At 45.4% G+C, this 19,737-nt stretch overlaps 1 protein-coding gene across 5 annotated transcripts in view; it reads right to left on the bottom strand.

The window, feature by feature from the left end:
- Positions 1 to 1,037: 1,037 nt before the first annotated feature.
- Rassf8 (Ras association domain family member 8) overlaps positions 1,038 to 19,737 on the bottom strand; it is a 73,237-nt gene continuing 54,537 nt past the window's right edge. For all 5 annotated transcript variants that reach the window (XM_031383888.1, XM_031383886.1, XM_031383885.1 and 2 more), the window contains 4 exons: positions 13,323 to 13,504; positions 6,139 to 7,028; positions 5,423 to 5,567; positions 1,038 to 4,995 (listed from right to left, as the gene is read on the bottom strand). In XM_031383888.1, coding sequence (XP_031239748.1) covers positions 4,874 to 4,995; positions 5,423 to 5,567; positions 6,139 to 7,028; positions 13,323 to 13,425 — 1,260 coding nt within the window. In that variant the 5' untranslated portion in view covers positions 13,426 to 13,504 and the 3' untranslated portion in view covers positions 1,038 to 4,873. The remainder of the gene's footprint in view (positions 4,996 to 5,422; positions 5,568 to 6,138; positions 7,029 to 13,322; positions 13,505 to 19,737) is intronic.

The following is a 19,737-nucleotide window of genomic DNA, read 5'->3' as shown; positions in this document are numbered from 1 at the left end:
CAGCAAGCCCTGGCAATATTACCAGGGTTGCAAGAAGTACTCTGGGGGCTGGAAGATCCGAACTTCATGATGGCCAGCTACTTACTCGCTGTGGCGTGCTTGCTAAGTCATTCCTGAGATGACAGTGACAAGAACCTTTAGTCATGAGGCACCAGTCTCCTGCCCGGTGACACTGCAGAGTTCATGTCTTAAAGCTGCCCCACAGATTTTAAGAGGTCTAGGAACACAGACTAACAAGCATCTTATTTTCCAGTTTGAAGCAAGGGGTGGGACATTTGTCCCTTACAAGTTCTACTTTAATGAAGCAGCTCCCTTTTTCACGTGTGCCATGTACACACGTGTGCACATTACATTGTGTTCAGAGGCCAGAGGTCAACTGTGGGTACCGGTCTCAATTGCTCTCCATTCCCACTGAACTTGGAAGTTGTTTTGGCTCTGCTGGCTGGCCAGTGAGCCCAAGGGGTCCACTTGCCGTTGATTCCCGTCTGTGGACACTGTAATATTGATTCTGGGGTCCACTTGTTGTTGATTCCCGTCTGTGGACACTGTAGTATTGATGCTGGGGTCCACTTGTTGTTGATTCTTGTCTGTGGACACTGTAGTATTGATGCTGGGGTCCACTTGTTGATTCCCGTCTGTGGACACTGTAGTATTGATGCTGGGGTCCACTTGTTGTTGATTCCCGTCTGTGGACACTGTAGTATTGATGCTGGGGTCCACTTGTTGTTGATTCTTGTCTGTGGACACTGTAGTATTGATGCTGGTAGTGTGCATGTTTCATATGGATGCTGAGGACCTGAACCCAGGACTCGGGCGTGTGTGCCAGGTCCCCATTTACCTCCTGAGCACCTCCCAGGCTTCCCTGCTGCTTTCTGAGTAAGAGACCATTCTTCAGGTTAACAGGACATTTAGAAAAATGTCATTTCTTTTGTTTTATTTAACTCACTGATACATAGACCTACTTCCTTTGGCATCTTTCAAAGGAAACAATATCATATCTTAAAGTATTAGATATATAAGAAAGAAAGCAACAATTGTTATTGCCCCAATGAATCTTGAAAATTTATTATTTGGGAGAATATCAGATATTGATCTTTTTGCTTTATAGCTCATGATAATAATCAGAAAATATACATTTTGAAATAAAGTCAAAAGAAAATAATTACATATAGTACATATTTCAGATTTCTTATTTATACATCAGCAAAGCAGTAAGTACTAAAAGCATATTTATGGCCTACAATCAGCAAATGTGGACATTTTCTGTCTAAAGCTGCAGCAATTCAAATCCTTCTAGGTCAGTGAAGAGACAGAGAAATACACTGAAGGGCTGTCACCATGTCTGGCTGTAAACCTGTATTTCCACTCTTCCCCTCCCCCATACATATGCATATATTTATTGCCTTTAGAGTTCCGCTGGTTTAACACTACACTACATAGCTGTCTATGGTCATTTGGTTTCTAAAAATATATATAAAATTGAGTGGGAAAGTGTTCCCACAGCTTGGACGCAGCCACTGTCCTGGCATTGAAGGCGCACTGGGAAATGTGGAGCAGCAATACTGAGTAAATACTGATGGCCGTGAGCTGACACAGCCGGCAGCCTTCTCCCGGAACTTAAAAATACCACAGCAGACATACAAACACACAACTTAAAAACACTGGCATGATACAAAAGGAATACTCATGAGCTAGCCTCACCGATGAACAGGCTTGTGTTAGGGAAGCAGTCAGAGCATCTTAATGTACTTTAAGGCCTAACCTGTCAAAGGCAATGCCCAATGCTAACGGCCTGTCTCCCTGTGCCCGCCTGCAGTCGGGCTTTTGTCTTTTCCACATGATTTCCTCAATCAAGCAATCAATCAATCAACCTCAACCTGTAAAGGTGTTCCCAGATGTTGCTCTAAGTGAAGGGCTATGTTACCGCAGGACCGCGCTCTTAGCTGTGGAGCAGTGCTGATGTGTCAGCCTGGATGCTGCACGCCACAGTGAGTACCACGAGCTGCATCTTCACGGTGCAGACTCTGAGGGTGGGGCTCTGCTCACGACTGTCAGAGCTGCAGAGCTGCTCATTGATAGTTATCTATCAATCTGCACAGTCAGAGGGCAGCTTGTGAAGCCTCACATATTAAAACTTCCCTGTTCACTGAGGCAAAAAAGGAACACTAAATATAAAGGAGATTGAAAAAAAAAACAAAACACACACACTGAGGTAACCCACTGTGGGTGATTCTCTGAGAAAGAGGATGCTCTATAGGTCAAAGAGACCAATGATATTCAAATTATTCATTGGTAAGAAAGAAATTTGGAATATATTTAATACCTGTAGAAAAACCACATAATATAACTTGTAGTAGTAATTAAAAAGACACAAAAATTTGTGATCTAATTTATTATTTAGAACCTGTATACTTCTCCATATGCAAAATTTTACATTTGGTAGTTTTTGAATACCATTGGCTGCACCCGTCTGACATGTAGCCAAAGGTAGGGTTCATAAGCCAATTCATTTATAGTCACAATAGGTAAAAACTGTGACAGCAGACTAAAATATTTTCAGATGTTCCTACACAAATTAGTTGTTTTCCCCAAGCTAAAAAAGATTTAGAAAACACTGGACAGTGGTGTGCCTGTGCAGGTCCTGTGACTCGTGACCCAGCACAGCTACTTAGCGTGTTTGTAAGCTCACATGGCTGCGCCCCGCCCATCAGGGAGACAGGGAGGCCTGGAGAGTAGCTGGCAGCTTCCGGAGCTCAGAGGTGATAGTGGTGGAGAGCCAGGACTGCTGGGAGCTGGTGGGAAGAGCGCCCTGCTTTAGGATCCTCAGCAAGCAGGCAGTTCACGACGGAGTGTGCTGTGCACAGTGTGCGTGCCAAGATGCCAAGGGATTTGTGCAGTTCCCTTTCTTTCCAAAGGGTCTCACACTAGACCCCAGGCTATCCTAGAACTTCCCCTGTAACTTAGGATAGCCTGGCCCTCATAGCAACTGTCCTGCCTCAGCCTTCTGAGTGCTGGAATCATGGTCATGAGCCACCTCGCCCAGCTTCATCTTTATTTTTCATAGAGTTTAACCTACCTACAGCCAACATTTTGGTTTAAACAGAAGATAATCCATTTGTACAATGTTTTCCTTTATGAGCAAGGTTTCAATTTATGTGAACCACACAATGACTCAGTAGAGGAAGAGTGAGAGTAAGGCAGGTGCTGGGTGTGTGGGCTACAGTATCACCAAAAGCTACAAGTTACTTTGACTTTGAATTATTCTTCTTAAATGTATATAGATATGAAACAGTTGTTACAAATCTGGAGCAACTGTGTTCAGGCGATGGTTATTTCAGAAAGAATAATTTACATTTCAAGTTATCTGCATGACAGTGACAGCAGGACCCAATGGTGATGAGTCAGCCTTCAGCTTGGGTAAGAAGGCAACACTGCATGGATTTCAGTTCTCTAGGACTGTCTACTCCTTCACAGCCATTCTTGAACCTTTTCATTAGAAACCAAAATAAAGCAGCATTCTCGGCTTATTAAACATTCATTACACCAAAAGTAAGTTGGAGGTGGCCACACACCAACTTGCCTCAAGTGTTGTTACAGCATCACTATACTAACCCACATTCATGTTACTGCATGTAAATAATACAGAGGATGCATTCTTTTCAGGATTAACGGCTACTTTAAATTTCGGATTAAAGTCTTAGTTGCACTGTACCAAATTTACTTAGAGCGGACGTGAAGGGCTGAGGCACCAGACAGCACCTGTCTAGATATTCCTGGGGAACGCAGTAAAGTCACTGCTCATAAGAAAAGTACTGACTCATTTTTGGCTTTATACACAAATGATATAAATATAAATGGAGACTAATATCCTATAAAGTCAAACTTAAAAATAAAAAACATACTCTGAATTAAATTTTATTTCCTTGGTTAAAAAAATACCCGACCTCAGTGCTTCCTCCTTCTGTCTCCATGTCTAGAGAAAGCACCCAGTCCATGTCGGGAGTCTTGGCAAGCTGCACTCACCCTGCTGTGCATGGCGTGGCGTTCACGGAGGAAGTGCATCACCTGGCGCATGATTCCCGAAGTACACCAGCCGGATCCCCAGGGACCTCTCCTTCTCATGGGGACCCACAGGAGGAGGCAGTAAGGCAGGAGAGCCTCACGGCGTGGACTACGACAGAGTGCACCACGACCGTCTGTGATCACGAGCATCTTACATGACCAACTTACTTCATTCACAATATTTCTGTGATGCCACATTTGGAATACTGTAAAGGAACAATTAACTTCCAGACTAGAAAGCGAGCTGAACTATCTCACTTAAGCAAGGCTAAGAGAGGCTCCAGGTAAGTGCAGCAGGTTCCATGGAGTCAGTCTGGATGGTGGAGTGCCCATGAGGCTTTGCAGCTGTACATGAGCAAAGCTCAGCTGGAGTCTGCCAGCATGCACACAGTCAGAGCCCCACAACATTTAACAGAGTTAAGTCACAGGGTAAGTACTAACAAAATATTAAAGAGCAACATTCATACATTAATCAATTACATGGAATAAATTAAACTAAGCAGTCACATAACTTCTTTACTCTTAATTCAGGGTGTACTCATGTATAAACATAGAGTAATGCTTTCCTAATGTTCTCAAAATGCTACAAATAAAAACAAAGGCTTTGCATTCCAGCTGCTGGACAACATGTCAATACTGCGAAGAGAGACCGGGCTCCATGTTCAGCATCAGTGCACAGGGCATGGCTCCGAGTGGCATGTGGTTGGGAGAGAGGATGCGGCTTGGGAACGGACCCTCTGTTCAATTGGCACAAACCAAAGGATTTTACTGTCCATGGTATTTTTGCTGGATCCTTCCCCCAAAGACAGTGTTATACATAGATGCCTTCAGGATTAAAACCAGAGGAGACAGGGTTCTGTAGAATACGAAGATTACTGGGGAGCTGCCGAGATGAACCAGGTCGCTTCAGGGACCCAGACTGGAATGGCGTCTCTAAACAGGAAACAGAAATCATCTGGTGAACTAGCTAACCAGAACATGCGTCAACTTCCCACCCCAGAGAACTGGAGAGAGCAGTGGAGACTTGGGAAGGAGAGGGCAAGTCCTTGGGTGGCGACTCGGTTACTAAGGCTAGAGCATCTTGCCTGGCTGCAGTTGGCAGGTGCTGAGGCCACAGCCCACAGGTGGGAAGTCTCAACAACAGAAGAGATGGGAAACAAGACTCAGAGAGGAAGGGAAATCAGGAGAGTCTAGGATTCAAATTAACACAGCCAATGTTCATATTTATATTTGTACTTTAGTAAGCAGACCCATAAAGAAGCAGTTTAAAATAAACAATATGGCCACGTAAGTAAGCAGTTTACCCTATGTTACGGTTTTTGTCAGAAACAAGGATGCTGTTTTAGGTGAGTGGCCTTACCTGTGTCTATATCTGCCTGCGAGGCCTCGATTTCGGTGGGCTCAGCTGGCAGCACGGTGACTTTGGTCCCTGTCTGCTGGATGAACTGCTGGAGGTTGACCTGCCGCAGCTCTTTAGTCAACTGTTCCAGCTCCTGTTCCTTGTCCTGGTGGAAAATACCAGTTATTCTACAAGTGAGGCTGGGTGGGCAGGGCTGTGGGGACAAACCTTCTGCTGTAGGGGTGGGAGATGGGGACCACATTCAGAAGGACTCATTTGACACACCGGGCTTATGTGGATACAGTGGCCAAAGACAGCACTATCTCACCCTCTTAGGTACGAGGCTTCCCTTCTGGACAGTGCCACAGACTCTTATAAAATAAATGCATATTCTTACTCTGTCATAAAAAATACATAACAAGTATATAGTTTCTATATACCCAGGTGCAACCATCTGCTGATCTGGCCACAGATTTCCTTCTTGTATACTTTATAACTGACTGCAAATTAATAGCAATTTGGTTCACAAGAATTAAGAGTTCTTAGTTTTGATAAGATGTTGAAGTTTTATCTACTAGTATTCATTTTATAACATGAGGAAAGCAAGATCATCACAAAATTCTCAGTCTAAGATTCTCAACCCTGTGACAAACAGAGCTACAGAGCCATCTCTGGGTCCTGTTAATTAAACATCCCCTTCTGCGAATGTGGTACCCTGCTCACTAAGATTCCCTTACCTGTAAGCGCTTTGTGGCCTGCCCCAGAGACCTCTCCACAGCTCTAATACCATTCTCCAGCCTCAGGCTCTGCTGCCCTTGAAGGTCCATCTCCCCCTTGACCTTTTCGATCTTTCCTTTCACCTCCTCCTCGTTGACCTGGGCCCCCTGAACTTCCCGGTGCAGTTTTTCTGCCTGGAGACCACTCTCCATGGTGTGGATCTGGGCCAGGTAGTCCTTCAGCCTGCCTTCACAGTCGGTCACTTTCTGCCGTATCTCCTCCAGCTGATCCTGCAGCTGCTTCTCGTTTTCTTGTTCGATCTGTAGTTCATTTTCCCAGAACTCTTCCTCCTCGATCTCCACATCATTCCTCTTGATCCTTTGCTCTAGGCGGACAATCTCCTCCTCCAGGCTGCAGCTGTATTTCTGCTCCCAGAACCGTATCTCTGCTTCACTGGACTCCAGCTGCTTCTCGATGGCCTGCAGCTTCCCCGTCTGCAGGCGGATCAGCCTCTTCAGCTCCTCTGCTGTCGCCCTGCAGTTACTCAGCACCTTCTGCCTGAACTCAGTCTCTCTGCCTTTTCCAAAAATGTCTGTCAGCCCTTTGGCGCCCCCTGTGAAGGTGAGAGACTTTCTTTTAGGCTCTCTCCTTCTGATGGACTTGTCCACCTGAGGCCGGAGCTTGGCTAAGGGGGGAAGGCTCTGTCGATACAAAGTTCTTTCAGGAATTCGGGCCACACTGTCTGAGGTGGGTCGCTCACTGAGAGATGGCCCAGTCCTACGCAAAATAAGCTGCACGTCACTGGCATACTGCCCCCACTTGTTTAAGGACACGATGGGGTTTTCATGCGGTGCCAAGTGCCGTTCAGTGTCTCTCCATTTCTCTATAAGTGTGTACCTTCCAGTTCGACCTAGACAAAAAAGATCAGAGCACACTGTCACGGCGGGCCATGCAATCATCAATAATGCAGCAGATGGTATGTCTGACATCGTTCTCGGTCAGCATCAGAATGTCAACGTTTAGAGTCCAGTCCAGGCTGCCCGTGGCAGCTTCTGAAGATATCCAAAGCTCCCAAAGCTGTAACAACATACTCTTCAGGTCAGATTATAAGCATCCTTCTGGCTTGCTTAGAAATTCTACTTTCTACTTCCCCCAACTGAGAGAATTCACACTCTAGTCAAATGTGTAAGTGTTCAAAACTTCTGGGGATAGATGGAACAAAGGAAAACATTGAAAATGTGTCCCCCAAAGCAAAGAGTGATGGCCCCAGGTGCTGACCTGAGCTTCCAAACCTACATAGATTTTCACTGTCTAAGCTTCCTCAAGAGGACATAGAGTCAGTCCAGAACCCGCCCCGGCTCACTGAAGTGCGCAGGCCTCAGAGCTCCCTAAGGACCTGCCCGGCTGGCCTAGAGCTCGCTCACACATCCGGGAGTGCTCCATGAAGATGGCTCTTTAAAGTAACTTTCTGTGAAACAAGACTGAGGAATGGTGATAGTAATAGTTTCAAAGCTTCTTCTAAAAAAAGGATAAAATTTAGATTTTATTATTAAAAACAAAACATAATAAAATGAATAAAAAATATGCTGTACCTACTAATTACAGAATTGAAAGTCAATATAGAGCCAGTAAGATGGCTCAATGGGTAAAGATGCCACCAAGGCTGGCGATCCTGGGACCCTGAGAAACAAAGGACTGACTTCTAGCTTTGGTGTATTTGTTGCTTCCCAAAACAAACAAACAGATGTAGTACAAAAAGGAAAAAAGAGAATATGCCACAAGTGTGAACACCTGCCGTGGACACTGCCATTTAAGGTAGGTGTTGTTTGGAGTTTGTTAAACATGTACGTTAGGGGGTGAGCAGAGACGTCAGTCAGCCCTCCTCACAGGAATGAGCAGGCCTGAGCTAGGAGCCCAGAACTCAGTGTCAGGGACAACAGGACAGGCCTGTGATCCCTGTGGGATTTGGGGCAGTACGAGACTGACTCAAACAAAAGGGAGAGAGCATGTGAGAAATGACATCCAAGGTTGTCCTCTGACCTTCATGCACATGGGTAACATACACATGCGCGCACGTGGGCACACACGCGGGTGCACACACACACACACACACACACACAATTAGAGAGAATGCCTGACCCGCCGTCTCACAACTGGGGTGGCACAGGAAGTACACCATGAGTGTCTGAGCAGACAGCAGCATGTCGTCCATTACTGGGCATCCAGGGGCATCTGTGCAGACATGAACACCCACCCAGCAATTCAGCAGAGCATGAAGAATGCCTGAAGGGACAGAGCTCGAATGTCCGTTAGTCTGTATCTACCCAGCCAGCTTTCTATGACACTGGCAGTTTAAGCTGTTTGCTAAATACATGTGGCATAAGTAAATAATCACAAATAAAACGCTGGTTCTATTTTTAAGTAGTTGAAGCAGTTAGAATGTGGCTGCTTGGCAGCCTCTTGGCAGACAGGAAGGATCACCAGCTGTGGGAGAGTCACCAGCTAGGTCGCTCTCAAGTATTGATGATACAGCAAAAGACTTCTAGGTCAAATTTGAAACAATGCCATAAAACATCTACATTCAAGTTTTCTCTCTCTCTCTCTCTCTCTCTCTCTCTCTCTCTCTCTCTCTTTTGGTTTTTTTGGAGACAGGGTTTCTCTGTATAGCCCCGGCTGTCCTGGAACTCACTCTATAGAACAGGGTGGCCTCGAACTCAGAAATCCACCTGCCTCTGTCAAGTTTTCTCAATTTTTCAAAGCAGGCTTTGAATCGAGTTATTAAGGAAGGAAAAGTAGGATAGCTGGTTCAGTTAAAACAGTTATCCATGGTTAGCATATTCTTCATTCTAAATGAAGACACAGCTGGTGACAGGACATGCTTTCTCCATGGATTTCTATGCAGAGAGAGGTCACCATGGGATAAGATGCAGCTCTGGCTCCAGCTCAGCAGGGTTGCCCTCCAGACACTCACTCTTCTTCTAGGTATCTTGATGCATGCCTACTTCCCAGCCCTTGGATAATCAAGACAGGAGGGTTGCCATAGGTCAAGGCTGCCTGATCTATACAGTAAGACCTTGTCTTTAGAAACAATCAAGTGAACCTGTTAAAACAACAAAAACCAAAACAAACCAAACAAACCAAAAAACAACAGAAGAAAAGGGGCTAGAGAGATGGCTTAGTGGTTAAGAGCATTGGCTGTTCTTCCAGAGGTCCTGAGTTCAAATCCCAAAACCACATGGTGGCTCACAACCATCTGTAATGGGATCTGAGGGCCTCTTCTGGTGTGTCTGAAGACAGCAACAGTGTACTCATATGCATAAAATAAGTCTTTTTAAAAAAAATAAGAAAAGTAATTACTTTTTAAAAACACCATTCAAAAGAAATTTTGAGTTTTAATCATCACTGAATCTTGGCTTGTTTCAATCCAACAGATCATGGAGAATGAATACTGAATATGTTGACAGAAAAGAAAATGCATTAATTTCCTCTTCCACAATTAAACTCAAGTCCACAAATAATAGTCTTGGATGAAGGTGTTCCCTGGAGGGGATGTCCAGCACGGCTCTCATATTCTGCAATGCCTCAGTGAAACTAAAGATGTCAACATGAGAAGACAGCACCTTGGCTAGCACGGAGCAGATCTGCTAGAGTGTGCAGAGAAGAGGTGACCATTTCAATCCTGAGCTGACTTGACATGCTTCCAATATGGATTGCTGAGACAGAAGGTAAACTTTTGACTAGGAGCTCAAGATAAAGAGCAGCTGAGCACCTAGCACAGTGCCAGGTGCAGTTTCTTCTTCATATATGTTTATTAAATAGCAGGTTTATTTAATAAACCTGCAAATACAAACTCTGAACATATTACTTGGTTTTATGGAGAGAAGTTTATGCCCTCATTATGTTCCAAACTTTGATAAAGAACATTTTAAACAGGGCCTGGTAGCACAGGCCTATAATTCCAGCAATGTAGGAGGCTGAGGCAAGAGGATCAGACGTTTGGACTTTCCTGAGTTCCAGATTGAGTCCAAGGCCAGCCTGGGCAAGTTAGTGGTACCCTTTCTCAAAACCAAAAGGTTTCAAGCAGGTTGAGAATAGAGGGTAGACAATAGTAAAGCATTTGCTTAGCATTTCTGAGTCCCTAGGTTTCCCAGTTAGGTCCCTAGTACCACAGAAAGTTTTTATATAAATGGAGATTTTATATATATATATTTGGCAAGTTCATTTTAATTTTATTACAATAGTTTTTTTTACTTTATTCTTTAATTTTAAATGTATTCAGAATTTGACAGTAAGAGTTTTAGTTATGAGAGATTCTGGGAACCAGAAGTCTGTTCTGGTTTAAGCAAACATCCAGAATTAAGAGAAAAAAAAAAAACAAAAAACCACTTTTCAAGATAAGCATGTGTAGTCAGTGCCGACTCTAGGTGCAAGATCAATGACGTGGGGTACGTTCTCAGAGCATGCATCGTCACAGCATGACACACCACAGGCAAAAAGCAAGGAAGAAAAGTTTACCTGAGAGCTGTGTAGCCCAGCCCACTAGGGAAGAATGCAGTGTGTACCCAGAGACATTGGTTAAAGTCCATTTGGCAGATCAGGAAATACCTACCGTAGCAGAGCACAGACTGGAAGTCTGTGACAGCATTTCTAGACGTGATAATTAGGGCCCTGACCAAGTGGATGGATCCGTCCTTTGATAGATTTATGATTCTATCATTGGAGGAAGCTGGCCTATGGAGTCATGTCCTTTGGGATGACTTACTGCCCTTGCTGTCTCCTATAGTCCTTTTTAGAAACTTGGTCACTATGATGGTTTGAATAAGAACGTCACCATAGCCTCATATATTAAATGCTTAGTGACCAGGTAGTGGCACCATTTGAGGATTAGGAGGTGTGTCCTTTTTGAATTAAGTGTGGCCTTATTAGATGAATTACATCACAGGGGATGGGCTTTGAGGTTTCCAAAACCCATGCCAAGCCCAGTTTCTCTGCCTGTGGATCATGATGTAACCATGCCAGCCTGCATGCCACCATGCTCTCTGCCATGATGATAATGGACTACATTTCTGAAACTGTAAACTGAGAGTGAGATGTGTCATATGATAAAGGGATACTACTGACCCTATGACACAGACTGGGAATATCACATGAACTTGTTATGTCAGGCATTTGGTGCTAACTAGGTAAATGCACCTGATGCAGAGAACTGGCAAGTGGAGGCTGCTGTAGCGAGCGTTTGACCAGGCGGTTCGTAAGCCCTTTGGAAGTAGTTTGTGGGATGAACTTGGAAGAGTTTGGAAAACAGACCAGGAAACCCTTACCATGCTGTGAGTGAGTCAATGGGTGACTTTGGGTGGCGCTCAGGGGAGCAGAGTTCCAGTGGGAATGTGGGCAATGAAGGCTTGGCTCACAAAGTTTCAGGTGGGAACAACTCAGTTGGGAACTGGGAGAAAAGTCATTTGTGTTCTGTTGTGGCAAATAATGTCTACATTTGTTCATAATTGAAGATGTCACGGGAGGCTGATGTTAACAGGATGGAATAATTAATCTGGTGGAGAGCAGTTTAGGACAGTACCTGGGCTATGCCTTGGTAGTGCTAGCGGCCCTGAGCCTGCCTCATAGTAAGACCTGGAAGGCAAAGCTGAGCAGGCTTTGAAAACAGTGCAGTGCTTAGAAAAAGAGTGTGCTGCAGACAGGGGCATGGCTAGCAGAGAGTGTGTAAGTTGTCTACTGTGATGACAGGAGGTAGTGTGACAGAAACTAGGCACACTACACCCTCACAGACCGAAGTGTGTGACCCCGTAGCATGCCTTCTAACGGCTCCCCTTGGAAGGATGCAGCCTTTGGGTGCCTTGTGGACAAGGGCTGCCTAGGATGTACTCCCCTCGGGATATGTTTTTCACTATGCACAGCTGCCCAAGTACTCAGAGGCAGAGCAGCTGAGGTACAGAGCTGGGACGTTTGGGCTGGGGCAGGCTTGGCATCATCCATGTGGTGCTGGCTTCACAGGCATGCAGGAGGTAAGAGTTGTGGGATGATGGAAATGCCCATCCAGGTTTCAAAGGAAAAGCCTGGGAAGCCAGGCAGCATGTGTCAGGTCAGAGTCCTGAAGAGTACTCTCAGGTCAGTGTGTGAAGCTGTACAGATGATGATGAGCTCCCACTGAGGACTCCAGGGTGCGGGGGAGGCTAGAAAAGTGAGCTGCCACTGGGAAGGCAGTGAGGTCACATCACTACCCAAGCCCAGTGGAGCGCACATAACCATATGCCCGGGATGCTGGACTTGGAACTACAGGATCCAGTGCTGTCCTACTAGGTTCAGTCATGCCTTGATCCAATCATTTCAGATAATATTTATCTTATTGACGTATATGTATGTGTGTCTTTGAGTGTGTGTGCCACATGTATGCATGCATCTTTGAGGCTAGAAGAGGGTGTCTGGCCCTGGTACCGGGAACTAAATTGGGTCCTCTCTGGCCACTGAGCCATCTCTCTAGCCTTAGTATTTTCATACTATTTTCTTGGTATTTTCCTATTCCTCTTTTCCTTATAACAGGAATGTTTGACTGGCAGCACTGTATGCTGTGATTTTAAAATGTATCTCACTTCTACAGTGCCTCATAGCTAGGAGTGCACTGAGTCTCCACGAGACTTTTAGTTGGGGCCTTTGAACCATGTTGAACTGTTGAGAGCACTGAGGCAGATTCAGTGCGTTGTGAACTACAAGGCGAGCACCAGCCTTTGGGGATGTGTCACAATGTTACAGTTTAGTCGTAAAGTATCCTTCCAAAGGCTCATGTGTTTACTGCTTGGTCCCAAGATGGTGACACTATTTTAGGAGGTTCTAGAGACTTCAGGAGACAGAACCCAGCTACAAGAACAAGCTTCTGGGGCAGGGTTTTTAAAGATATCTTGTCCCTGGCACCTTCTCACTGTCTGCTCTGTGTGCCTGCCCTTCATCTGCTCTCTCCCCCGCTTCCCCCTCCTCTCCCTACTCTCTCCACCCCACTTACTCCTTGATGTACTCCACCTAGGCATCTTAGGCCAAGAAACTAGGCTGAGTCCTTTGAAACTATGAGTTCAAATATGACCCCTTGTTATCTTTCAGACATGTTCATCAAAATGCCGTGGCAGCTAACACTTAGCCCTGACACACTCCAGACAAGTGCGAATGCCATTTTCTTGACTTGCCAATTTCTACTTACCGATAGCTTGGGCTAAGGCTATGACAACCTCCTGGCAAGTTGTGACTTCCGTGACGCCACAGACAATCCTCTGGACTCCATCCACCCACACCTTAAGTTCCATGGTTCACGTGCCAGTTGCACAGAGGCCCTGACAGTAGGCATCAGGGTGTCAGGTCATGGCTCCGGCTTCGGAAACACAGCTAAAAAAGGTAAAATGTTTGTTTAAAATAAACTTTTCTCTTGTTATGTGAACTATAACATAGCAACAAATATCCCACTGTGATTAATGTCCACATCTAGTTTACAGAGCAGAACTCAGCAGGGTCAGTGGCTGGCTCCACGCCTCAACCCTGATTAGCATTCTATACTTCCATAGGAAGCTTTAAGCTTTAAGCTGTCCCAGGTCTAAAGACGCTGGTCTACTTGTTCAGTGCATGTGCTTGTCTCTCTCTTGTGATCTTTCTATTAGGATTGTATTAGAGTCTAAGTTCCTATCATTTCAGAAACCACAACTGAATCAGTATCCATCCTTGTGAAACACCTCTAGCCTCCCCAGGCCCCCCACTGACCAGTGTCCGTCCTGTGTCACACCATCAGCCTCCCCCAGCCTCCCTGAGCTGTTCTCTATGAAAATGAGCTGAAGGACATCGTTCCCTCATGCCTGTCTGTCTGTCCTTTTCTCACTGCTGGTTTGTTGATTTCACTGTCAGAAGAGCCATCCCAACAATATGAAACACGCTTCACAATGTCTACTGCTTACCCACTCTCTTAAAAAAGAACCTGTCCATATCAAGTGCCAACCAGAAAACTTGACTCAGTTAACCCAGCCCATGCTAGCCCTGACAGGATGCCTCTGCTCCACCGGCCCCTCCGGCCCCCACAGGAGCCCTCTGCTCTGCATGTGGCTACACCTCTAGTCTGCACCCCAACAAGTGCCTCTGCTATGCATGTGTTTATGTTCACTTATGTTCTCTTAATGATTAAAGGTCAAAGTGACACAATTCTTACTCAGACAGGAAAACGTTTGGAGGTGTCCCTCAAAGGTCTGTGCAGAGATGGAACCCAGAACCACGCCCGCACCCACTCAGACACAGGCAGTGAGCACCCTTTCTCTGGCAATTGCTGCTGTGCTGCTTTGTGCTGTCTGGGTTGGTTCCACAGCTGAACAGCACTGGGGTGCTGTCCAGAGTCTGATGTGACTGAGCAACACACGGGACACATGACAGTCAGGTGCAGGCTCAATATTAACATTAGACATGGACTGATTAACAAGCTGCTGTGACAGACTCAGAGGGCACCGGGCCTAGAACAATGGCACTTGCTAGATGAGGGTCATATGGACTTTACAGAGGGCAGGCTTTGTGAACACTGACAGCTAGCTGAGTATTTGCAGAGTCAGCATCTTTGTGGCCTGTTGAGCAAATGGAACCTCTGGGACACAAGAAGCAAACATACAGAGAGCTTATGACTAAGATTGGGGCAAAATAAAAGATAATGGTTATGATATCCCACAACGGAGGACGGGGTAATTTGTATTAAATATAAATCAGCAATTTAGCATGGGCAAGAGTGACTGGTACTAATGTTTTCCACCACCATGACAGAAGGGCTAAAGCACGCAACTCAAGAGAGTAAGGATTTGCTTTGGCACAGTTTAAGGCCAACACAGAGGGAGGCATGGCAGCTCCACGGGAGTTCACATTTCAGTGGTCAGGAACTCCATCTAGGGATAACTGGAGCTAGCATAAACTCTGCCCCAGTGAGACTCCATGGCTGCTTGCTAGGCCTCACATATAAAAGGTCCCTTAATCTCTCAAGATAGTGCTACCAGTTAGGGACAGTGTTCAGACACATGGGACTGTGGGTGTCACTTCACAAACGACAGAAATCACTAGAAACCCTCTGCTGAAATATATGGCACGAGCTACCTCTAAGTGTGCCCGCATATAAGATGGAAGCGTGCACAGCACCTCAGACACGCGCTCCCTCGCATGCTGCTGCTCTTTACAGGTTTGCTTGGGAGATCTGCACTGCCATTACCATCTCTTTAATGACGGGCTTTACAGTTCAGAATGATTTACTATTATCAAGTATTACACGCTCAAGTGACTTCTGAATTATGAATTCAAGTTATTTTTGTAGATGGAAATGAAAATTCTGTCTTCTAAGAATTAAAAACTTCTGTCATACAGAAAGTAAATAGCAATAAAAAAATTGGAAAAAATAGTAAGACCGTTGAAAATAAGGGACATTTAGGTTATTGTATCATGCATGGAAGAACAGCCAACAGCCATAATTTTTTAAAGGACTCACATTTAAAATTTCTATCACACTTAGTATAAATCACTCTGAGTTCAGATAAAGCTATTAGCAAGAAAATATCAATCCTTTCATTAAGAAGGCCCTTTTTTCTTAAACTTTACAAAAGAAACTTACTATTACACTTAGTGTGTGTATGTGTGTTTTTGTGTGTCTGTCAGTCTGTCTATGGGAGCACATGTGTGGAGGAGTTAGTTCTCTTCGTCTACCACAGGTTCCAGACTCAGGTTGGAGGTCAGCAGCAAGCTCCTTCCCTTCTGAGCTGTCTTGACGACTCCCTCCTTCGACTTTTCTGATGGATGTAACCAGAAATTTGTTTTTAATTTTATCTCTTACTTTAGCACTACGAGGGTCATTTCTTTTTCTTTTTTAAAAGGCTCACCCTGGATAGTGTACTGACACCTCCATGTTCCTAAGCCACATATGATGCTAACTTCATACCCATACTGAGATTAATTCCACAACTAATGGTATTACCAGCAACTCCTGAATCAGCATCAAAAGTTTCTGGGAGCACAAGGCTTAAGTAGCTGGAGAGTGAGTGATGCTTGCTTGTGCACCAGCCCGTGTTGTGTGTGCTGTGCACCAGCCCGTGTTGTGTGTGCTGTGCACCAGCCCGTGTTGTGTGTGCTGTGCACCAGCCCGTGTTGTGTGTGCTGTGCACCAGCCCGTGTTGTGTGTGCTGTGCACCAGCCCGTGTTGTGTGTGCTGTGCACCAGCCCGTGTTGTGTGTGCTGTGCACCAGCCCGTGTTGTGTGTGCTGTGCACCAGCCCGTGTTGTGTGTGCTGTGCACCAGTCTGTGTTGTGTGTGTTGTCCAGAGTCTCCTATCACGGCAAGCTAAGGAACCAGGCTTCCAACATGCAAACCACATCCAAAGCCACAGTGGCTCAGAGTTCACTGAAAACAACTGGGCAAAACCAGCAGCAACGCATGGCATCAAGCAGCACAGCTGCATACATATTACAGAACAGCGTCCAGCGCAGAGATGTCAAGCAAGGCACTTCTGTAAAGAGTTGGGGACATTTTCCTACTATTTGTCTTATTGGCACAAACACTCTTAAATAATGAACTAGGGGACCTAGCTCTTGCAGGAGTAATTATTAAAGGGAGCAAGGAAAGCTATCTGTCATAGTCCTAGGATTCTAATCCCCAGGGACAGCATCAATGCGCAGCCTCTCACACTTTCAGAAATGAGACGAGAGACCCCAAACTCCTGCGCAGAGCCCTGAACCCAAGCATCAGTTAAACAATGGTTTCTCCTGCACACACTACTACACACTACTACTACTACACACTGCTGCACACACTACTACACACTACTACTACTACACACTGCTGCACACAGGACTACACACTACTACACACTACTACTACTACTATACATTGCTGCACACAGGACTGCACACACTACTACACACTACTACTACTACTATACATTGCTGTACACAGGACTGCACACACTACTACACACTACTACTACTATACACTGCTACACACACTACTACACGCTACTACTACTACTATACATTACTGAACACAGGACTGCACACACTACTACACACTACTGCACACACTACTGCATGCAGGACTGCACACACTACTGCACACACTACTGCATGCAGGACTGCACACACGACTGCACACAGGACTGCACACACTACTGCGGGGCTGCACACACTACTGCACACACGACTGCACACACTACTGCACACAGGGCTGCACACACTACTGCACACACTACTGCGGGGCTGCACACACTACTCACTATGATGGCAGTAAGCAAATATTACAACACACTTCTACTGAAAGCTCTGCTGGGGAGGTGGTATCTGAAAGATGGATTTAAGGACAAGCACACGGTGGCAGTTCTCCTTGAGAACCTTTAATTACCCGGTGACAAAAAGCCAACCACATGACAGTATGTTCTCAGTGTTTACTGAATCAATCAACAACAAGAATTAGAACTAAAGTCTTACTATGTGACAGAAACTCTCTGTCTGTCTGTCTCTAATTTCGTCACCCATGACATGAATTATTAGACAAGTGAGGAAACTGAGACAGAGAATATTCACCCAGACTCACCTGCGAGCAAGTGGCAGGTCTGACGGTGGCTGTAAGCACTGGGGGTCCTTGTATTTATGAAGGGTGTGGGGGTGGGGGGCTGAGACGCTCACAAGGGCACGTGTAACCACTAACACTGTTTCAGGACAAGTAACCCAGTTCCTGTGAGTGCCGACCATAGTTGCTGAAGGGACCACTGCTGCCACAAAGCCAGATGCACAGAGCTCACAGCTGGTGGCCAAGATGGTGTGAGGAGCACGTGGGAAGGAGGTTCCTGAGGGACATGGTGCCTCCAAAGTCTCCCATCTCAGCTGAGCAGCTCAGCTTCTGACCCCTGCCCTTCTGCTACACACACTCATCAGTGAGCTTCACCTGAGAATCTGTCTGAAATGACGTCAATATTCAGACACACAACCTAGTTCTTCAGTGAAAACCAGGTGTTTGACGCTGTGCTATGAGACCCACGTCACACTTGGTGTCCATCCACAAACATGAGGCTGACTATGGACTTTCTGATCATGGCACCACAAACATGGGGCCTACAAACTCTGACAAACAAGCCTGTTCCAATCATTACAGCGTGACCACGAGCCCGAAGGAAACACTCTTTGTCTTTATACTGCTGACCTCCGACACCCAAATGTCATATGCTGACACATGCTTCCTTAAAGGTATAAACCTTGAACATGTATGAGTAGACACATATTCAAAGGTGAAATAAAGCAAATTCATAAGGAACTACTAAGAAAACACATACACCTAATTAAGGAGACTTGGACCCCTGACTCTGGGGTCAAAGCTGCTGCTGACCCTTCTCTCCCCACTCTATTCTCCACCCAGACATGTACTGTAGACACAGTAGCTACAGGAAACCCATGTTTCAAATAGCAATCGTATCCAAGATATTTCAGGTCTGTTTCTCACAGGCATCTCTGCGGCATCCCCAGACTGTATTTGCTGTTTTATAACCCTGGGAATGTTCTGATTCTTGCCTCCTAATTCTTCTGAAACCAAATAAACCCTTGTATTTTAGATGATAAACATTGTACACAGTGAGGTGTAAACAAGTTACAGTGCAGAAAAAAGTGGCCAGTATCCATCTTGTTTTTAAGATCAGTCATTAAACATTTCAAAACATGATCCCCTCTGCTCTCCATTCGCTTGGGCAACAGCTCTGCCTGCAGCTATCAGGGACAACCAAGTGAGGTCTCCAAACCCTAGCTCCCTGCCTGCCATGAGCCACAGCAAGCCAATACATAGGCCTTCCCAGTCCCCTCTGTGATCCATCTTCCCAGTCAACATTGCAATCCTGGAGCCCTAAAGTATCAGGAACGACCAGGTGAAACCCCTACCCCAATTCCCTGCCTGCCTCCCTGCCTCCCTGCCTGCCTGCAGTGCCTGTGGGCAAGCAACAGTGGCAAGTCCCACCCTGTCCCCTTTGCACTCTATCCTCTGGGCCCCAGCTCTGCCTGCAATCCTGGAGGCCTGTGACCATCTTAGAAGCAATAAAGAAAAAACACATTGAGGCAATCTGGGTGACAGAAATCCTAGAAAAGACAACAGGAACTACAGACTCAAGCATCACCAACAGAATGGATACAAGAGATAGAAGAAAGAATCTCAGGTGTAGAAGATATGATAGAAGAAATTGATATGTCAAAGAAAAAGATAAATCTACAACATTTCTTACACAAAACATCCTGGAAATTTGGGACACTATGAAAAGACCAATAATAATGAGATAATAAAAGAATAATAAAAGAATAATAGGAATAGAAGATGATTCCCAACTCAAAGGCCCACAAAATATCTTCAACAAAATCATAGAAAAAAATTTCCCCAGCCTAAACGGATGCCTATAAACGTACAAAAGACTTACAGAAGTCATTAAATATACAGAACAAAGAATATTAAAAGTTGCAAAGGAGTTGGGCAGTGGTGGTGGCACATGCCTTTAATCCCAGCACTTGCGAGGCAGAGGCAGATGGATTTCTGAGTTGTCGGCCAGCTTGGTCTACAGAGTGAGTTCCAGGACAGCCAGGACTACAGAG

The sequence above is a fragment of the Mastomys coucha genome, unplaced genomic scaffold, assembly GCF_008632895.1.
Source record: "Mastomys coucha isolate ucsf_1 unplaced genomic scaffold, UCSF_Mcou_1 pScaffold20, whole genome shotgun sequence".
Taxonomy (NCBI): domain Eukaryota; kingdom Metazoa; phylum Chordata; class Mammalia; order Rodentia; family Muridae; genus Mastomys; species Mastomys coucha.
This window is presented reverse-complemented; position numbering and strand designations above follow the sequence as displayed.